At 47.4% G+C, this 19,854-nt stretch overlaps 1 protein-coding gene and 1 long non-coding RNA gene across 2 annotated transcripts; one reads left to right on the top strand and one right to left on the bottom strand.

Moving 5' to 3' along the window:
- Window positions 1-1,078: 1,078 nt before the first annotated feature.
- LOC148054568 (uncharacterized) lies at window positions 1,079-15,082 on the bottom strand. Its single transcript, XR_015706497.1, has 4 exons — window positions 14,966-15,082; window positions 13,691-13,797; window positions 2,022-2,175; window positions 1,079-1,112 (listed from the first exon to the last, which is right to left on the bottom strand). It is a non-coding gene; the product is annotated as an uncharacterized LOC148054568 (long non-coding RNA).
- On the top strand, window positions 2,171-13,159 carry LOC148054569 (uncharacterized protein C12orf50 homolog). The gene is made up of 12 exons (XM_087763967.1): window positions 2,171-2,583; window positions 3,627-3,794; window positions 5,986-5,994; window positions 7,325-7,402; window positions 7,495-7,608; window positions 8,683-8,790; window positions 9,020-9,217; window positions 10,514-10,621; window positions 10,851-11,048; window positions 11,593-11,682; window positions 12,234-12,325; window positions 12,932-13,159. The coding sequence occupies exons 1-12, from the start codon at window positions 2,358-2,360 to the stop codon at window positions 12,989-12,991; spliced, it is 1,449 nt and encodes a 482-aa protein (XP_087620093.1). The 5' UTR covers window positions 2,171-2,357; the 3' UTR covers window positions 12,992-13,159.
- Window positions 15,083-19,854: the final 4,772 nt, after the last annotated feature.

The following is a 19,854-nucleotide window of genomic DNA, read 5'->3' as shown; positions in this document are numbered from 1 at the left end:
TCCCCTGGGAGCCGCGCAGGGGGACGGGGAAGGGGGCTTGCGGTCAACTCATCACATGTGGTCTCTGCCGCGCCTCCCTCCTCAGGGGGAGGACTCCTCGCCCTCTTCCCCTGCTCCAGCCTGGGCTCCTCGGTCTCCAGGGGTCCAAGGGTCCTGCCAGGAGCCTGCTCCAGCGCAGGCTCTCCACGGGGTCACAGCCTCCTTCGGGCATCCACCTGCTGCGGCGTGCTGTCCTCCACGCTGCTCCACCATGGACCTCCATGGGCTGCAGGGGGACAGCCTGCCTCACCATCGTCTTCACCACGGGCTGCGGGGCAATCTCGGCTCCGGTGCCTGCAGCACCTCCTCCCCCTCCTTCTTCACTGACCTTGGTGTCTGCAGAGCTGTTCCTTCCTCTCACATATTCTCACTCCTCTCTCCGGCTCCTGTTGCCCAGCAGTCTTTTCCCCTTCTTACAGACGTTATCACAGAGGCGCTACCACCGTCGCTGATGGGCTCGGCCTTGCCCAGCGGCGGGTCCGTCTAGGAGCCGGCTGGCGTTGGCTCTATGGGACATGGGGGAAGCTTCCGGCAGCTTCTCACAGAAGCCACCCCCGTAGCCCCCGCCGCTACCAAAACCTGGCCACGCAAGCCCAATACAGAATTCATTCTTCCTGACCAGACCTTCTTCTGTGCCTCATTTAGGCACAGCTATACAGCTGCAAAGAGCCCCTCTTCGGATAGCTCTTGGCGGTGTTCCCACTTTCTTCCAAAGGCTCTCATCTGCCCTCCTGAATTTTCCTTCCCCTCTGTGCCCCACTCAGTCGTAGGGCTTACGGAACTGTGGGAGCCTTTTCACAGCCTTTCTCTGTTCACAGCTCTCGCCAGCACTCCCCACCTTGAGCCCAGCCAGCGGTTTCCTTCTGTACTTAGGTGAAGTCCTTCCCGTAGAAATCACTTTATTCCCGGGCCAAAGCCCCGGTGCTCAGGCACGAGGTATTCTCCTTTGCCGTTGTCACTCCGTGTTGTAAATGTGACCCCATGTCCTGGGGAGAGCAGCTCGCCCCGCCATCTTCCAGGACCGCAACTTCATCTCCGCCCTAGGTATTTTTTGTTCAGAGGCAGCCTAGGACCTGCATGAGAACAGAGGTGTTAATTAGGGACACAAGTGTACGCTCTTCTGTCTGCTTTAGCTGTGGCAGCGGGCGTCCTGGAAGCACGCAGAAGCAATGAACCCCAACAACGCAAGCAGTTAACAGCTAAGAGTGCACTAGTGGGAAGCAGCAAGTTTCCCCATCCAAAGAAAGAGGTCCAGTAAGAAAAACATTGGGCACGAGGGTTTTGGTTACAAAGAGTCAACGAACAAGGTTTGTCTTTGTGGTGCCAAAGCTTTGTTTCTAAGGCCACAGGTCCCACGGCAAGAAGCTGGGTACTGAGCCCCGCCAAATGGGTTCGGTCCATGTTACGTTAAAGAAACACCGGAATGGGAGACTCTTTGCAACGGTCCGATTTCCCGTACTTCACTCTGAAGCAATGCAGACAAAGGAAGATGTTCAAGCTGGACAGGCCACGCAGCGCCATCACGCTGATGTCACCAGCTGGAGGAGCGGTTGGCAACCGTGGAAAGGTAACATTCTATACCGGCTAGCAACTGCCTTCGTCGGTTCAGCAAGGCTGGAGAAGGTACCACCTCCTTCGTTCAAGCGTATTTTGCTGTCTGTGGGAGTTTTGTTTCAAAAAAGCAGCAGAGCTAAGGTTCTGAAGGTCCAGTTTTTGAAAGAAAACTCCCGCTTTCAGGATAAGATTACAATTTGCCTGAACGTTGATAGCTTTAACGTTTTCCTGTATGTTCTGCCAGCGTTAAGAGAGTGGAGAAGCACAGGAGGTGAAAATGGCCGCAGCTGGGAGTGACAGCTATTCCCATTTCTATTCCCACTATGCACAGGTAAATGCTGTAGATTGCAGAGTGGTTTGTAGCCTTCATTTTCCTGATATATCCGTCTTGAAAGGGAGGTTTATTATGTAAAGGTAGAAGTTGATACCTCGGCTCCAGACCCCAGCGTGTCTCGGCAGATGGTCCAGTGGTACTGACTACAGTCCAAGAGCGGCGTGTTTTGGAGGTGCTGCTCCTAGCCCCAGCTGTTAATGTCTGGAACCGGGTGATATTCCAATATTTTCACGTGTGACTTTGTCTTCCTTTAAAAAATTACACAGAAACGCGTTAAAAAGTAACCGGCAACCTGGCATTTGCAGCTCTCCGCTGGGATGTAGGTCATAGCCAGGCTATAAACCCGAGTTCCTATTTGTCTGAGCTCACTCGGGGCAACTTTAGAGTTATCTGGAGCTTAAGATAACTTTAAACGTTCTAAAATATCAGAATGTGGTTCCACAAAATCTGCACAGCAGGGCACCACCTATTCATCCATTTGGTCCTTTTTCTGCTTCTTTTTACAAGATCTGAAAACCGTTTTCTCCTGCAGCAGAAGTACAGCAACATCCGCTGTTACTGGGAAACACAACCCATAGGCTGCATGAGGATCAGCTGCGCATTCCATCATAGCAAACCTCGTCATATAAATGGACTTTTTTTGCCACCTAGCAACAGTGAGTAACAATACTTTCTCAACAATTTGTTCCTTAGCGTAAGTAAATACACAAAATCGTCCTTCCAGCGCTCCCGTAATATCTATTAAGGTCGAGAACTGTACCATGGCAAATCACTCAGGTACGGTCTGCTCTCCCAGCAAGTTCAAGGCACAGAAAGGAATTGCCCTGGCATTTGAATAGGGGGGCCATATGGGGGTTTTGAGCTGTCATGCTATGGATCCTCCTTCCACTAGTAGCAGTATCTGTTGATAGAGCACAACACGTTACATGGATTCAAATTCAAAGTCCGCGTGCTCCACAATAACATTGCCAATACCAACACTGCATTTATTCCGCTTAATACTTCAAAATCTTGTTAAACTCATTTAAGTTTGATTGGGCTTACACTCCGCAGAGCTAATAATATCCTAGTCGGGACACTGAAAAAGGCTCTATCAAGCTAAAGTGTTGCACCTTACTTTCTCTTGCATGAGATACAACAAATCCCATCTGCAGGAGTGGTACTGAAATGGGTTTAAGATGATACGCATGCTGCTCGTAGGCAAGCAAGAGATGCACACAACTAACAACACCTGGAATAAAAGAAAATGCCCGTGCTTCACCTTCTCGCTTTCAAACTGCAAAACATAGCCCGCTTCAATACTTCTGATAGAATGCACAGAATCCGGGTTGTATCTATAGCTGCAAATTGGTCGGCTTCAACAATACAAATGGACCCACCATTTTTCACCATGTTTATTTTCAGTCCCTTGCATTTCCTGGCGCTCAGAAAATGCTATCCCAGTGCTGAAACCGTTTTGCTGCAGACATTATGGGGAGATAGAAATGCCTGAGGAAAAGACTGTCTTTTCTGATTTTCTTCTAATGAAGTGTAAATTATTATTATTTTAAATTAAAGTATTTTGCCTAAAAGGCACAATCTGTCTATGTAACGAGTCCTTCAGTATGATAAGGATTTCAAAACTACACCTGCTGGTCTGAGCTTGGATTCGATATCTAGTTCCCTCCAAACAAAATCAAGATCACGTTCTTTTCTGCAGATGCCCCATTACAACAGGGTGTCCAAGAAGGGATTCTGCATCCAGCCCATCGTCAAGAACCACTCAGAACTCAAGAGACTATTTTAAGACCAATTCACCCTCCACTGATCATAAACCTCAACGACGAAGAGGATGAAGAGGACGATACGGAGCAGGATGAAGAGACTCGTAAAGAGTTTTTTTCTTTCTTTTACAAGGCAGTAGCATGGGTTTCGATTCCAAAATTGCTCAAAATTCAGGGACGAAATTACGAGTTGAGGAGGCACTCCTCTTCTGCAAACAAGCTTTTGAACAGGGGCTGTACACACTGGTCACTGAAGGCGAACTCACAGGATTGTTTAGGAACGATAGTGGTGTGACTTCAGCTTAAGTAATTTGTTCCACTGATTTCCAAAACCCTCTAGGCAGTCTCGTTTTATTACAGAAAGTTATCCTTAAATCTAGCAAAGAGAATCCATACAACACTCTGCGCTGGTTTAACTGCCTGTGTACACGTACAAATACTTTTTTTTTTTTTTTTAAATGTAGTTAAACTAGTGAAGGTATGTCACTTAGAGATGAGAGATTCACAGGGAAGGAAGCAATTGCACATTCCCGCAGAGTGAAAGTGAGGGAACGACCTACTCTCATGCGTGCACTCCGCAAATTACTCTGCTAGTTCTCAGGCAGCCCCAAGCTGCTTTTCACTTTCCCCCTGCCCTTCAGGTTGGCTGGCAGGGCTGCCTGTTAGTGCTTCCCAACTCGGTTTCAGTCTGAGGAAGCCACATTCATCTCAAAACTAGAAACAGCAGGGCTTGGCTAATCTTAGTTAGCCTTCACTGAGACAGGTAAGGAGCACTCACTTCACCAGCTCTGCCGGCAGACGTTGCAGGACAGTAACTTTGGGCAGGGGTTTTGTGACAACCACTCCCTGGTCACATGGTTAATCGCAAGATTTCCTTTTGAGTGTAAAGGCAGGATTATTTTGAAAATGAGGACTGAAGATGTTTCGGTCACAGTCAGCAAAAAAAACCAAATCGTGACCAAAATGAAATTCATTCAGGTATTTGATTATTAAGAATTGTTGAACGTCTTTGTACAACTATCTAGTAATCTTTTAAAAATACTTCCTACAGATGTTTCCAATTGGGTGCCTAAGACTGCTGCAGATGTTGAAGAGGAAAGAGCAATAAAGGACATATGCTACAAATCTGGTAAATATGACATTGGTCACTCTTTCCTAAACAGCAATGCTGCCAATATAGGAAACTCTGGGGTTTTTTTTTCCCTCTTGGGGTATGTTTAGGAGAGTATTACAGGATTCAGTACCCTCACGAACACCAATCAACCACAACTGTGTCTTCACCTCGGGAAAATGAGCCATTACCCTTGGAAGCTACCGAGCGAGACGTGCAGAAAGGCAAGTACTTTTCATCTGCTTGGACAATGTTTGCCACTTTTTAAATTACTGCTATAGGGAGAAACTATTGCATAGAAAATAAATGGTTCTGTGGAGTTATAAAAAGGACATGCATAGAGTAGAACAGCCTTAGCTACTAGGTGTGCTGACATCGGAGGTAAAGCTGCTATAGGAAGGTTGAATCTCCAGCCATTCAATGGCATTTCTGCAAGGCTGTTTGTCACTATGTCAGCCATGCCAGTTCAGCTGTTAAAACTATTTGCAGGCCCATGCTCTAAACTGTATCACTGAAGTGCCTGAGGATTAAAATAATCCTTTTATAAATTGAAGTTATTTTTTATGCCACCTCATTTTAGTTGTTCAGCTTGCAGGGCAACACACAGCTGAACTGATACAACTGAGACAGAGGCAAAGCATACCTCATGTGCAAGGGATGAGAAACAAGCACCGGTAGACTGGACCATATCACGGTTCCTGTTCTGTTGCTAACTGAGTTCTCTTGTAACGACACACACTCCGAGCTCACAAGGTGTCTGTCACCCTGTGCCTCCGAGTCCCTTTGCATTGCGTTCCCATTTCGATGCTACACTTTGACTTCCCAGAAGGACTTACTTCTTCCCCCTGTGAACGCACACATACATTGCACGCAACTTTTCATTCTCAGGAATTACGAATGTGTATGTGGATTCCAAGCAAACGTTTGTACTTTTAAACTGTAAACCCTAAATACAGTATTCATGAAGATTTTCTAATTCATAATGAGAAGCCTTTGGAGCCAGACCTGCTCACAGCAACTGTACAAGTTCAAAGTAGCCTTGGTCTTTGTGTTTATCAGTCAGTTTTGGAGGTTGCTTTCAAGATTTTGTGACCACGAACTCTGCTAGAAGGAATACAGCCACTTTCCTTTTGAGGAATGATACTTTTAGAAAAATTAACGTGTAAAACCATGTTCCACCCAAGAAGACCTGTGTATGAAGTGGGAGATTAGGTTTTCAAAACACCACCGCATTTTTGGATCAGAAAATTTTGTGAGCTTTTATAAAACAGTAAATATGTGCTATTTTAATCCCTCAGAAACAAACCAGACTGAGCTGGTAAAGAACCATCACGGTAAAGAAGCAAAGGAAGAGAAATGGATTTCTGAGAAGCCAAGAAATTCACCTACTACAGGAACAGGCAAAGGTATTTTGAGAAAACCCTTGGCTTATTCACTTTTATTTACTCAACTGCTCGGTGATTTAGCACCACCTAGCTGATTTCTGTTCTTAGTGGCAAATACGGACAATCCCGATCTGGATTGGACTATCCACAAAGAACATTTTTTTAACCTTGTCTTCCAGCCTCCAGTCTCCTGCAGTAGGACAAATTTGGAGTAACAGCACAACATTTTTGTTTGCTTTTTCACTTTTAGGAATTCACACTTCAGAGCCCAAAGTAAAACCAAGTTACCAACACAGGGGTCAAAGTAAGGATGAAGAAACTGCTCTTTCTATGCCTTACGTGAGGGAAACTGGAAGAAAGACTTATTTCGATTCTTCAGGACCTTGAAGATCAGCATATGTAGTCTACCGTACCGTCACCCAAGAACCAAAGTTCAATGGATCGACAGGTGGGTTCCTGCTTACACAGGATTCTTCCAATGCCTCAAATTTACCTGTCTGTGTTGTGCTGCTTTCGGTTTTGTCCCTGCAGGTGAATATTAAGTTGCTGATGCCTAAATAGGGTCAAGAGTAAATTTGGTCCAGCATAATTTGCACAAGTAGATTGCAGAACTTCAGCAAGAAATTTAGTAGTAAAGCATTTAAGTAATCAGCAGTTAAGAAAGCGATTTCATCTTGCCAGTTTCAGTCACCTCTCTTAAACTGGATTCAGTCTCCATCCTGAGGTGCCTCCCTGCCTTAATTTCCAATAAAAGGAACCTCCTTCAGGCAGAGTAACCCCTACTTGCAGATGCATAAAACTAAGTGAAATGAATGCCAACATCACTGCTTCATCTCGGGCACAAAGAGTTGTGGGTTTTTTCGTTCTGAAGAACACATCTTATCAAATTGCCAGGCTGAAAAAGGATAGATTGCTTAAAAAAAAAAAAATAGGTGATCAGCATTTTTGTCATCAGCACGTTGCACTTGGAAATACCTGCTGTTAAGGAATCATTTTTCTGTCCAGAAGCAGAGGTCGCAGTCAGCAAAAAAAAAACAAATCGTGACCAAAATGAAATTCATTCAGGTATTTGATTATTAAGAATTGTTGAACGTCTTTGTACAACTCTCTAGTAATCTTTTAAAAATACTTCCTACAGATGTTTCCAATTGGGTGCCTAAGACTGCTGCAGATGTTGAAGAGGAAAGAGCAATAAAGGACATATGCTACAAATCTGGTAAATATGACATTGGTCACTCTTTCCTAAACAGCAATGCTGCCAATATAGGAAACTCTGGGGTTTTTTTTTCCCTCTTGGGGTATGTTTAGGAGAGTATTACAGGATTCAGTACCCTCACGAACACCAATCAACCACAACTGTGTCTTCACCTCGGGAAAATGAGCCATTACCCTTGGAAGCTACCGAGCGAGACGTGCAGAAAGGCAAGTACTTTTCATCTGCTTGGACAATGTTTGCCACTTTTTAAATTACTGCTATAGGGAGAAACTATTGCATAGAAAATACATGGTTCTGTGGAGTTATAAAAAGGACATGCATGGAGTAGAACAGCCTTAGCTACTAGGTGTGCTGACATCGGAGGTAAAGCTGCTATAGGAAGGTTGAATCTCCAGCCATTCAATGGCATTTCTGCAAGGCTGTTTGTCACTACGTCAGCCATGCCAGTTCAGCTGTTAAAACTATTTGCAGGCCCATGCTCTAAACTGTATCACTGAAGTGCCTGAGGATTAAAATAATCCTTTTATAAATTGAAGCTATTTTTTATGCCACCTCATTTTAGTTGTTCAGCTTGCAGGGCAACACACAGCTGAACTGATACAACTGAGACAGAGGCAAAGCATACCTCATGTGCAAGGGATGAGAAACAAGCACCGGTAGACTGGACCATATCACGGTTCCTGTTCTGTTGCTAACTGAGTTCTCTTGTAACGACACACACTCCGAGCTCACAAGGTGTCTGTCACCCTGTGCCTCCGAGTCCCTTTGCATTGCGTTCCCATTTCGATGCTACACTTTGACTTCCCAGAAGGACTTACTTCTTCCCCCTGTGAACGCACACATACATTGCACGCAACTTTTCATTCTCAGGAATTACGAATGTGTATGTGGATTCCAAGCAAACGTTTGTACTTTTAAACTGTAAACCCTAAATACAGTATTCATGAAGATTTTCTAATTCATAATGAGAAGCCTTTGGAGCCAGACCTGCTCACAGCAACTGTACAAGTTCAAAGTAGCCTTGGTCTTTGTGTTTATCAGTCAGTTTTGGAGGTTGCTTTCAAGATTTTGTGACCACGAACTCTGCTAGAAGGAATACAGCCACTTTCCTTTTGAGGAATGATACTTTTAGAAAAATTAACGTGTAAAACCATGTTCCACCCAAGAAGACCTGTGTATGAAGTGGGAGATTAGGTTTTCAAAACACCACCGCATTTTTGGATCAGAAAATTTTGTGAGCTTTTATAAAACAGTAAATATGTGCTATTTTAATCCCTCAGAAACAAACCAGACTGAGCTGGTAAAGAACCATCACGGTAAAGAAGCAAAGGAAGAGAAATGGATTTCTGAGAAGCCAAGAAATTCACCTACTACAGGAACAGGCAAAGGTATTTTGAGAAAACCCTTGGCTTATTCACTTTTATTTACGCAACTGCTCGGTGATTTAGCACCACCTAGTTGATTTCTGTTCTTAGTGGCAAATACGGACAATCCCGATCTGGATTGGACTATCCACAAAGAACATTTTTTTAACCTTGTCTTCCAGCCTCCAGTCTCCTGCAGTAGGACAAATTTGGAGTAACAGCACAACATTTTTGTTTGCTTTTTCACTTTTAGGAATTCACACTTCAGAGCCCAAAGTAAAACCAAGTTACCAACACAGGGGTCAAAGTAAGGATGATGAAACTGCTTCTTCTATGCCTTACGTGAGGGAAACTGGAAGAAAGACTTATTTCGATTCTTCAGAACCTCAAAGATCAGCATATGTAGTCTACCGTACCGTCACCCAGGAACCAAAGTTCAATGGATCGACAGGTGGGTTCCTGCTTACACAGGATTCTTCCAATGCCTCAAATTTACCTGTCTGTGTTGTGCTGCTTTCGGTTTTGTCCCTGCAGGTGAATATTAAGTTGCTGATGCCTAAATAGGGGCAAGCGTAAATTTGGTCCAGCATAATTTGCACAAGTAGATTGCAGCAGTATCCACAGAGAGAAACGGAAAGCTTTATGAAGCTTTACAATTAGTCAGATAGAATATTCATGAACAATCATTTAGCCACCTTGATAGCAAGAATTCCTTTCGCTACCCATCTCAGAGGGATGAATCCAAAGACACGCAGATGTGCACGAATATTCTGATCCCTGGTTTCTGCAGAATCGTTTATGTGATTTATTCTTTTGAAAGTATTTAATAACGCTCAAAATAGTCCACCTTTAACTTCTCGTTTTTTCTCTCGATACGGAAAGTGGTAGAAACAGTTTTGCAGTAGCATTTCAGTTTCCTCTCAAGAAGCGTTCAACTTTTTTCCTCCCAGCAGTGGGCGAAAGAATGAGCTTGCTTTGCATGGTATTCTTCTACAACTAGGATTTCCCTGGAGTTTTGATTGGGATGGATTTATGATGCTTTTGGCTTTAAACTACCCCCTAAACTGAAGCAGAAGTACAGAGTTTCTGCTGCATTCTGGCCTGATCTGAGAGGAACCAAAAGAGCTTATTGACCAAAAGCGCAGGAGCAAAGGAAGAACAGGCAAAGCCGCCTCTTCCTGCGGAGTCGCAGGGGCCAGCTGGAGAGCGCTGGGGCTACTTTATGCTGCAGCCTTCCCTGTAAAGTTCTGTTTGTAGTTGGAAGTGGGCTTGCCTACGCAACCAATGCTATTACAATTTTAGCCTCCTCATGGGTAGTGTTTTGTTCTGTTCACGAACTGCCCACGTCCAGGATGTACCTAGATGCTCCAGACAGAAGAAGCCATTCATGGTTCAGCCAGGTGGTCTCCTTCGGAGGGCATTGGTCTCCACGGGCTCAACCATGGAGGTTCCAGAGGTCCACACACCACCTAGGCAGTGCAGAGAAAGGACGTATCCGGCCTTTGTGTTTATAGTCAGTCTGTGAGTTCGCTTTCAAGATTTCCTCTGCTAGAGGAAATATAGACACTTTTGCTTACCTTTTGAGGAATGATACTTTTAGAATAATTAACATGTAAAACCATGTTCCACCCAAGAAGACCTGTGTACGAAGTGGGAGATTAGGTTTTCAAAACACCACCGCATTTTTGGATCAGAAAATTTTGCGAGCTTTTTTAAAAAGTCAATATGTGCTATTTTAATCCCTCAGAAACAAACCAGACTGAGCTGGTAAAGAACCATCACGGTAAAGAAGCAAAGGAAGAGAAACGGATTTCTGAGAAGCCAAGAAATTCACCTACTACAGGAACAGGCAAAGGTATTTTGAGAAAACCCTTGGCTTATTCACTTTTATTTACTCAACTGCTCGGTGATTTAGCACCACCTAGCTGATTTCTGTTCTTAGTGGCAAATACGGACAATCCCGATCTGGATTGGACTATCCACAAAGAACATTTTTTTAACCTTGTCTTCCAGCCTCCAGTCTCCTGCAGTAGGACAAATTTGGAGTAACAGCACAACATTTTTGTTTCTTTTTTCACTTTTAGGAATTCACACTTCAGAGCCCAAAGTAAAACCAAGTTACCAACACAGGGGTCAAAGTAAGGATGATGAAACTGCTTCTTCTATGCCTTACGTGAGGGAAACTGGAAGAAAGACTTATTTCGATTCTTCAGAACCTCAAAGATCAGCATATGTAGTCTACCGTACCGTCACCCAAGAACCAAAGTTCAATGGATCGACAGGTGGGTTCCTGCTTACACAGGATTCTTCCAATGCCTCAAATTTACCTGTCTGTGTTGTGCTGCTTTCGGTTTTGTCCCTGCAGGTGAATATTAAGTTGCTGATGCCTAAATAGGGGCAAGAGTAAATTTGGTCCAGCATAATTTGCACAAGTAGATTGCAGAACTTCAGCAAGAAATTTAGTAGTAAAGCATTTAAGTAATCAGCAGTTAAGAAAGCGATTTCATCTTGCCAGTTTCAGTCACCTCTCTTAAACTGGATTCAGTCTCCATCCTGAGGTGCCTCCCTGCCTTAATTTCCAATAAAAGGAACCTCCTTCAGGCAGAGTAACTCCTACTTGCAGATGCATAAAACTAAGTGAAATGAATCCCAACATCACTGCTTCATCTCGGGCACAAAGAGTTGTGGGTTTTTTCGTTCTGAAGAACACATCTTATCAAATTGCCAGGCTGAAAAAGGATAGATTGCTTAAAAAAAAAAAAAAATAGGTGATCAGCATTTTTGTCATCAGAACGACCGTTACGTTTTCGCTACCTTTCTTTTCAGCAGGACCTGAGCCATATGGCGGGAAATGCTCCGAACAAAAGAATCGGCTCAACACAAATAGGAGATTTGGGACCCAGACGGAAAACTATGGTAATAGTTCACATGTTGTGTATAAACTGAAAATTTTAGGATTATTATTAGTTAAACTAATAGTTTGAATTTACGGAATTAAGCTGGAATGAACAGAAAACCAGACTATTAATTATAATGACTTTGAACCAAAATTTACAGAAGGTGGTTAGTCATTAGGCAGCACACTCTGCTGCTTTCACAAGCAGAGACAAAAAAGCAGACTGCAGTATGGGTTTGTTTAATCTAAAAGCAACTGATGCCTGTGGGAAGATTTTCAACACGGGAACGTTCACTTGGTTCAAGTCAAGGATGTCCGTGGCAGAATCGCCTCATTTGGAAGATCCTGGGAGCGCGACGGACACTCCACAAGATTACCAACGATCTTTGAAGTACCAGAGAGAAAGTCTGTATTTAACACTAGCTTGTATTTCAGATGATGAGCTATGATTCACCTGATGCATTCCTTGACACTTCAGCTCATGTAATATTTAATTCCCATGTCAGGCTCAGAGAGTCTCTCCGGAAATTGTAGCTGAAATTAAGAGACAATGTATATGCTTTTCCTGTAGACAAACATACTTCAGGATCTTACAGTGCACCAACTTGGAGGAAAAGAAATCCACGTGCAAAAACGTTCTCCAGGTTTAAAACAACCATTCAGGTAACTGTCTGACAGAAATTTTTACAACTCAGTCTTTTCAGTCAGAGGGACACGTCTCTGCCCACCTAGAAAACGTAAACTTGCCCTTAAAACTTCCCCAACCAAAACCCGCAAGATTCTAAGCAACGCTGAGCAGTCTGAAAGGGCAGTTAATAGTTCCATTTGTTTGCAGACGTGTCATTTTGCCTAACTAACCCATGATTCCTAATTTGTCACAGTACTACTGATAGGAAAGCAAACCATGCTCCCGCCTGTAAAGCGAGGAGCTGCAAGAAGCGGGTTTTGGCTTGTAGCACTGGCCAAAGCACAGCAGGGACCATGTGAGTGTGATCTCTGCGTCTCTCTGGTGGATTCCTCGTGAAGCACCTGCCATAGCTGAACGATGATCAGCCCAGGTCCCAATTCAGAAAAGGACCCAGGCTACCAAACATTCACAAGATACCCTAAGGACCACTAAGACATTTTACAGCTGTCTTGAAAGCAGAGATGAGAACCTCTGTCTTGTGTCTCGTCTTGAAAGCTTACTTCTTAAGATGTTTCTGAAAGAGCATATAGTTTCACTCTACTAAATTATGCACACAACGGTCTGTACATCTGTTTTGGCAGCAGAGCCAGGAAGGCACGGAAGTGAACAGAAAAGGAGAACGATATGTAGACAGGAGATGAAGCCGGCGCGTCAATTGACAAGAAAATGTCCTTATTTCAGTTTAGCTTTATCAACTGGAGATCGGAAGATGATAAAATTGCATATTCCAAAACTAAGATGTAGGAAGGACGCTGTAGCATTTTGAAACTGGTAAAAATGGGCATTTGTGTTTAAAACTAGTGTTTGTATGTTCGTAAGTGTACGATAAATGTACCTAATACAAATAAAGAGGTATTCTATTTTATCTACATTATCTATTTTACCTACATTATCCACAGCACAGGTAGCCTGAGCAGGCGCAGGCTGTGCTGGGCTGTGCCCTGCTGCGGCTGAGGGAAGGGGGGTTGTTTGGAACGGGGTTGCTGCCTGGAGAGAAGGAGGCTGAGGGGAGACCTTACCCCTCTCCACAACTACCTGCAAGGAGGTTGGAGCCAGGTGGGGGTCGGGCTCTTCTCCCAGGTAACACGTGACAGGACGAGAGGAAACGGCCTCAAGCTGCGCCAGGGGAGGTTTAGATTGCGTATGAGGAAAAACTTCCTCCCCAAAAGGGTTGTCGAGCCCTGGAACGGGCTGCCCAGGGAAGTGGTGGAGTCCCCGTCCCTGCACGTATTTAAAGGACGTGTCCGTGTGGCGCGGACTTCACTTCATAAAAGTGAAAAGCAAGTAAAACAGGGCTTCTAGTCAGCATGAGAAATCTGCATGTGGGTCTTCCTCATTACCCTTATAGGTAGTCACGCAACAGCAGGCTCCGTCCACCTTTTCAGCAGGAATTGCACTGTACGCCTGTCTGCCACCTCCAGGAAAGCAGGGCTCCATCACGCCTGACCTGGGAAGACAAACGCCATCACTCCAAACCTCCCCCTTCCTCCTTCTGTCCCCAGCTTTTTATTGCTGAGCACGACGTCCTACGGTGCGGAACACCCCTTCGCTCAGCTGGGGACAGCTGTCCCGCCCGTGTCCCCTCCCAGCTTCTTGGGCACCCCCAGCCTACTCGCTGGTGGGGTGGGGTGAGAAGCAGCAAAGGCCTTGACGCTGTGGGAGCGCTGCTCAGCAGTAACAAAAGCGTCCCTGTGTTAGCAACACCGTTTTCAGCACAAATCCAAAGCAGCACAGCCCCATAGCACCCACTATGGAGATGATTAACTCTATCCCAGACAAAACCAGCACGGGGAGGTACCCTTCCACCACCATTATCAAGATGGTGTTGGCACTGAGAGCCCAACAATTCAGTTGCTGATGGTTTGGCAATCCTTCCCGCTCTTCCACCCAGAAGTCAAACACCAGCGGGAGAAAGTCACCCAGACGCATTCCAGTTCTCTGGGCAGCCAACAGACAGCAGTAGGTGCTGCTACTAAAACCGGGAAACGCGAGTTGGGGGAGGGCTACAGCTGGACAGGTGAATGCCACCCCAATCTGTCCCGACATCTCGGGGACAACAAACTTTGATTGGCCTCCATTACTTGCCCCTTGGCAAGTATTCCACACCTATATCCAGCCTCAAATGAATTCTTCTGTCAGAAGCCTGATACGCCTTCGATCACAAAAAAAGACAAAACCAAACCAAAACCAAAAACCCAGAGAGAGAGAGAGAGAGAGAGAGAGAGACAAGCTGAGTTTTCAGGATGCTTTTCCACAGGCCGCCAGCACGACCACCTTGGAGCGGCCTCCTTCCTCGCCACGACTGTTGCCCACACTGAGCAAAAGCAAACACACCGCCAGGGTGAGCACCTGGATGCACCTGGCAGGAAAAGCCTGGGACAGAGCCAAAACGGCACCCAAACGACCTTTCTGGCCCGCATTTCAGGGGGGAGCCCTAGGGACACCTCGACCGCGCACTGCGCTCAAGAGCTGCACCGAAACCTCTCGGCTGTCCCCCTCCCCGCGGCCCAGCGACTCCCCCGGGCACGGGGACCGGCCACGGCCACGGCCACGGCCCCGCCGCGGGGACTGCGGCCCCGCCTGCCCCCGGCCCGGCCCCGTGCCGCCCCGGCCACCTGGCGCTCCCGCTTGGCCGACGGCTCCTCCTTCACCTCGGTCACGAACAGACCACGGAACCTGCCGCTGCGCCGCGCCACGGCGCCTCATGGCCCCGGCCGCCCCCTCCCGCCGCCGGCCCCGGCCGCCCGCCAGCAGCCCCGCGACGCACCTGTGTGCCGGGGACGGCGGGCCGGGCCGCGGTCGCCTCTCGCCAGCAGCCCTCAGCCAGGCGGCGGCTCCGCCGCTCTCCGACGCCCAGCCCGGCCGCGGGCCTGGGGCAGCTCCGCTGCCCACAGCGGCGGCTCCCGGCCTGGCGGGGCCGGGCCGGGCCGGGCCGGGCCGCCCCAGCTGTGCTCGGCGCCGGGCTGAGGCGGCCGCCAGCCGTCGGCGCTGCCCTTCCCCCGGGCCGGCAGCCTTTCCTCAGGCTGCCTGTTCTGCTCTCCAGGGTGCCACACGCCCGGGCCTGGGGGCCCTGTCCCCAGCGGGTGGGGGCCTCTCTGGGTCTCCTCCTGCCTCCCTCAGGGCAGCGGCCTCCTTTTCTCACCCAGGCTCTCTGCCTCGCTGCGCAGCCTCTGGGTCGGTGGGGGCCTGGCCGCGGCTGGACGCCAGGTGCCCACCAAAGCCGCTCTGTCACTGCCCTCCTCAGCTGGGCAGGGGAGAGGAAACACCGCGAAAGGCTCCTGGGCCCAGAGAAGGACGGGGACAGATCGCTCGCCCCTCACCGCCACGGGCAAAACACACTCGGCTCGGGGAAGTTCACTGGCTTTATTACCAATCACATCCCAGCAGGGTACTGGGAAATAAAACCTAAATCTTAGAACACCTTCCCGCCACCCCTCCCTTCTTCCCGGGCTCAAGTTCACTCCTGCTTCTCCTCCACCTCCTCCCCTGGGAGCCGCGCAGGGGGACGGGGAAGGGGGCTTGCGGTCAACTCATCACATGTGGTCTCTGCCGCGCCTCCCTCCTCAGGGGGAGGACTCCTCGCCCTCTTCCCCTGCTCCAGCCTGGGCTCCTCGGTCTCCAGGGGTCCAAGGGTCCTGCCAGGAGCCTGCTCCAGCGCAGGCTCTCCACGGGGTCACAGCCTCCTTCGGGCATCCACCTGCTGCGGCGTGCTGTCCTCCACGCTGCTCCACCATGGACCTCCATGGGCTGCAGGGGGACAGCCTGCCTCACCATCGTCTTCACCACGGGCTGCGGGGCAATCTCGGCTCCGGTGCCTGCAGCACCTCCTCCCCCTCCTTCTTCACTGACCTTGGTGTCTGCAGAGCTGTTCCTTCCTCTCACATATTCTCACTCCTCTCTCCGGCTCCTGTTGCCCAGCAGTCTTTTCCCCTTCTTACAGACGTTATCACAGAGGCGCTACCACCGTCGCTGATGGGCTCGGCCTTGCCCAGCGGCGGGTCCGTCTAGGAGCCGGCTGGCGTTGGCTCTATGGGACATGGGGGAAGCTTCCGGCAGCTTCTCACAGAAGCCACCCCCGTAGCCCCCGCCGCTACCAAAACCTGGCCACGCAAGCCCAATACAGAATTCATTCTTCCTGACCAGACCTTCTTCTGTGCCTCATTTAGGCACAGCTATACAGCTGCAAAGAGCCCCTCTTCGGATAGCTCTTGGCGGTGTTCCCACTTTCTTCCAAAGGCTCTCATCTGCCCTCCTGAATTTTCCTTCCCCTCTGTGCCCCACTCAGTCGTAGGGCTTACGGAACTGTGGGAGCCTTTTCACAGCCTTTCTCTGTTCACAGCTCTCGCCAGCACTCCCCACCTTGAGCCCAGCCAGCGGTTTCCTTCTGTACTTAGGTGAAGTCCTTCCCGTAGAAATCACTTTATTCCTGGGCCAAAGCCCCGGTGCTCAGGCACGAGGTATTCTCCTTTGCCGTTGTCACTCCGTGTTGTAAATGTGACCCCATGTCCTGGGGAGAGCAGCTCGCCCCGCCATCTTCCAGGACCGCAACTTCATCTCCCCCCCTAGGTATTTTTTGTTCAGAGGCAGCCTAGGACCTGCATGAGAACAGAGGTGTTAATTAGGGACACAAGTGTACGCTCTTCTGTCTGCTTTAGCTGTGGCAGCGGGCGTCCTGGAAGCACGCAGAAGCAATGAACCCCAACAACGCAAGCAGTTAACAGCTAAGAGTGCACTAGTGGGAAGCAGCAAGTTTCCCCATCCAAAGAAAGAGGTCCAGTAAGAAAAACATTGGGCACGAGGGTTTTGGTTACAAAGAGTCAACGAACAAGGTTTGTCTTTGTGGTGCCAAAGCTTTGTTTCTAAGGCCACAGGTCCCACGGCAAGAAGCTGGGTACTGAGCCCCGCCAAATGGGTTCGGTCCATGTTACGTTAAAGAAACACCGGAATGGGAGACTCTTTGCAACGGTCCGATTTCCCGTACTTCACTCTGAAGCAATGCAGACAAAGGAAGATGTTCAAGCTGGACAGGCCACGCAGCGCCATCACGCTGATGTCACCAGCTGGAGGAGCGGTTGGCAACCGTGGAAAGGTAACATTCTATACCGGCTAGCAACTGCCTTCGTCGGTTCAGCAAGGCTGGAGAAGGTACCACCTCCTTCGTTCAAGCGTATTTTGCTGTCTGTGGGAGTTTTGTTTCAAAAAAGCAGCAGAGCTAAGGTTCTGAAGGTCCAGTTTTTGAAAGAAAACTCCCGCTTTCAGGATAAGATTACAATTTGCCTGAACGTTGATAGCTTTAACGTTTTCCTGTATGTTCTGCCAGCGTTAAGAGAGTGGAGAAGCACAGGAGGTGAAAATGGCCGCAGCTGGGAGTGACAGCTATTCCCATTTCTATTCCCACTATGCACAGGTAAATGCTGTAGATTGCAGAGTGGTTTGTAGCCTTCATTTTCCTGATATATCCGTCTTGAAAGGGAGGTTTATTATGTAAAGGTAGAAGTTGATACCTCGGCTCCAGACCCCAGCGTGTCTCGGCAGATGGTCCAGTGGTACTGACTACAGTCCAAGAGCGGCGTGTTTTGGAGGTGCTGCTCCTAGCCCCAGCTGTTAATGTCTGGAACCGGGTGATATTCCAATATTTTCACGTGTGACTTTGTCTTCCTTTAAAAAATTACACAGAAACGCGTTAAAAAGTAACCGGCAACCTGGCATTTGCAGCTCTCCGCTGGGATGTAGGTCATAGCCAGGCTATAAACCCGAGTTCCTATTTGTCTGAGCTCACTCGGGGCAACTTTAGAGTTATCTGGAGCTTAAGATAACTTTAAACGTTCTAAAATATCAGAATGTGGTTCCACAAAATCTGCACAGCAGGGCACCACCTATTCATCCATTTGGTCCTTTTTCTGCTTCTTTTTACAAGATCTGAAAACCGTTTTCTCCTGCAGCAGAAGTACAGCAACATCCGCTGTTACTGGGAAACACAACCCATAGGCTGCATGAGGATCAGCTGCGCATTCCATCATAGCAAACCTCGTCATATAAATGGACTTTTTTTGCCACCTAGCAACAGTGAGTAACAATACTTTCTCAACAATTTGTTCCTTAGCGTAAGTAAATACACAAAATCGTCCTTCCAGCGCTCCCGTAATATATATTAAGGTCGAGAACTGTACCATGGCAAATCACTCAGGTACGGTCTGCTCTCCCAGCAAGTTCAAGGCACAGAAAGGAATTGCCCTGGCATTTGAATAGGGGGGCCATATGGGGGTTTTGAGCTGTCATGCTATGGATCCTCCTTCCACTAGTAGCAGTATCTGTTGATAGAGCACAACACGTTACATGGATTCAAATTCAAAGTCCGCGTGCTCCACAATAACATTGCCAATACCAACACTGCATTTATTCCGCTTAATACTTCAAAATCTTGTTAAACTCATTTAAGTTTGATTGGGCTTACACTCCGCAGAGCTAATAATATCCTAGTCGGGACACTGAAAAAGGCTCTATCAAGCTAAAGTGTTGCACCTTACTTTCTCTTGCATGAGATACAACAAATCCCATCTGCAGGAGTGGTACTGAAATGGGTTTAAGATGATACGCATGCTGCTCGTAGGCAAGCAAGAGATGCACACAACTAACAACACCTGGAATAAAAGAAAATGCCCGTGCTTCACCTTCTCGCTTTCAAACTGCAAAACATAGCCCGCTTCAATACTTCTGATAGAATGCACAGAATCCGGGTTGTATCTATAGCTGCAAATTGGTCGGCTTCAACAATACAAATGGACCCACCATTTTTCACCATGTTTATTTTCAGTCCCTTGCATTTCCTGGCGCTCAGAAAATGCTATCCCAGTGCTGAAACCATTTTGCTGCAGACATTATGGGGAGATAGAAATGCCTGAGGAAAAGACTGTCTTTTCTGATTTTCTTCTAATTAAGTGTAAATTATTATTATTTTAAATTAAAGTATTTTGCCTAAAAGGCACAATCTGTCTATGTAACGAGTCCTTCAGTATGATAAGGATTTCAAAACTACACCTGCTGGTCTGAGCTTGGATTCGATATCTAGTTCCCTCCAAACAAAATCAAGATCACGTTCTTTTCTGCAGATGCCCCATTACAACAGGGTGTCCAAGAAGGGATTCTGCATCCAGCCCATCGTCAAGAACCACTCAGAACTCAAGAGACTATTTTAAGACCAATTCACCCTCCACTGATCATAAACCTCAACGACGAAGAGGATGAAGAGGACGATACGGAGCAGGATGAAGAGACTCGTAAAGAGTTTTTTTCTTTCTTTTACAAGGCAGTAGCATGGGTTTCGATTCCAAAATTGCTCAAAATTCAGGGACGAAATTACGAGTTGAGGAGGCACTCCTCTTCTGCAAACAAGCTTTTGAACAGGGGCTGTACACACTGGTCACTGAAGGCGAACTCACAGGATTGTTTAGGAACGATAGTGGTGTGACTTCAGCTTAAGTAATTTGTTCCACTGATTTCCAAA

The sequence above is a fragment of the Nipponia nippon genome, unplaced genomic scaffold, assembly GCF_047370975.1.
Source record: "Nipponia nippon isolate SJK-2023a ecotype South Korea unplaced genomic scaffold, ASM4737097v1 scaffold_3, whole genome shotgun sequence".
In the NCBI taxonomy this organism is placed as follows: domain Eukaryota; kingdom Metazoa; phylum Chordata; class Aves; order Pelecaniformes; family Threskiornithidae; genus Nipponia; species Nipponia nippon.
This window is presented reverse-complemented; position numbering and strand designations above follow the sequence as displayed.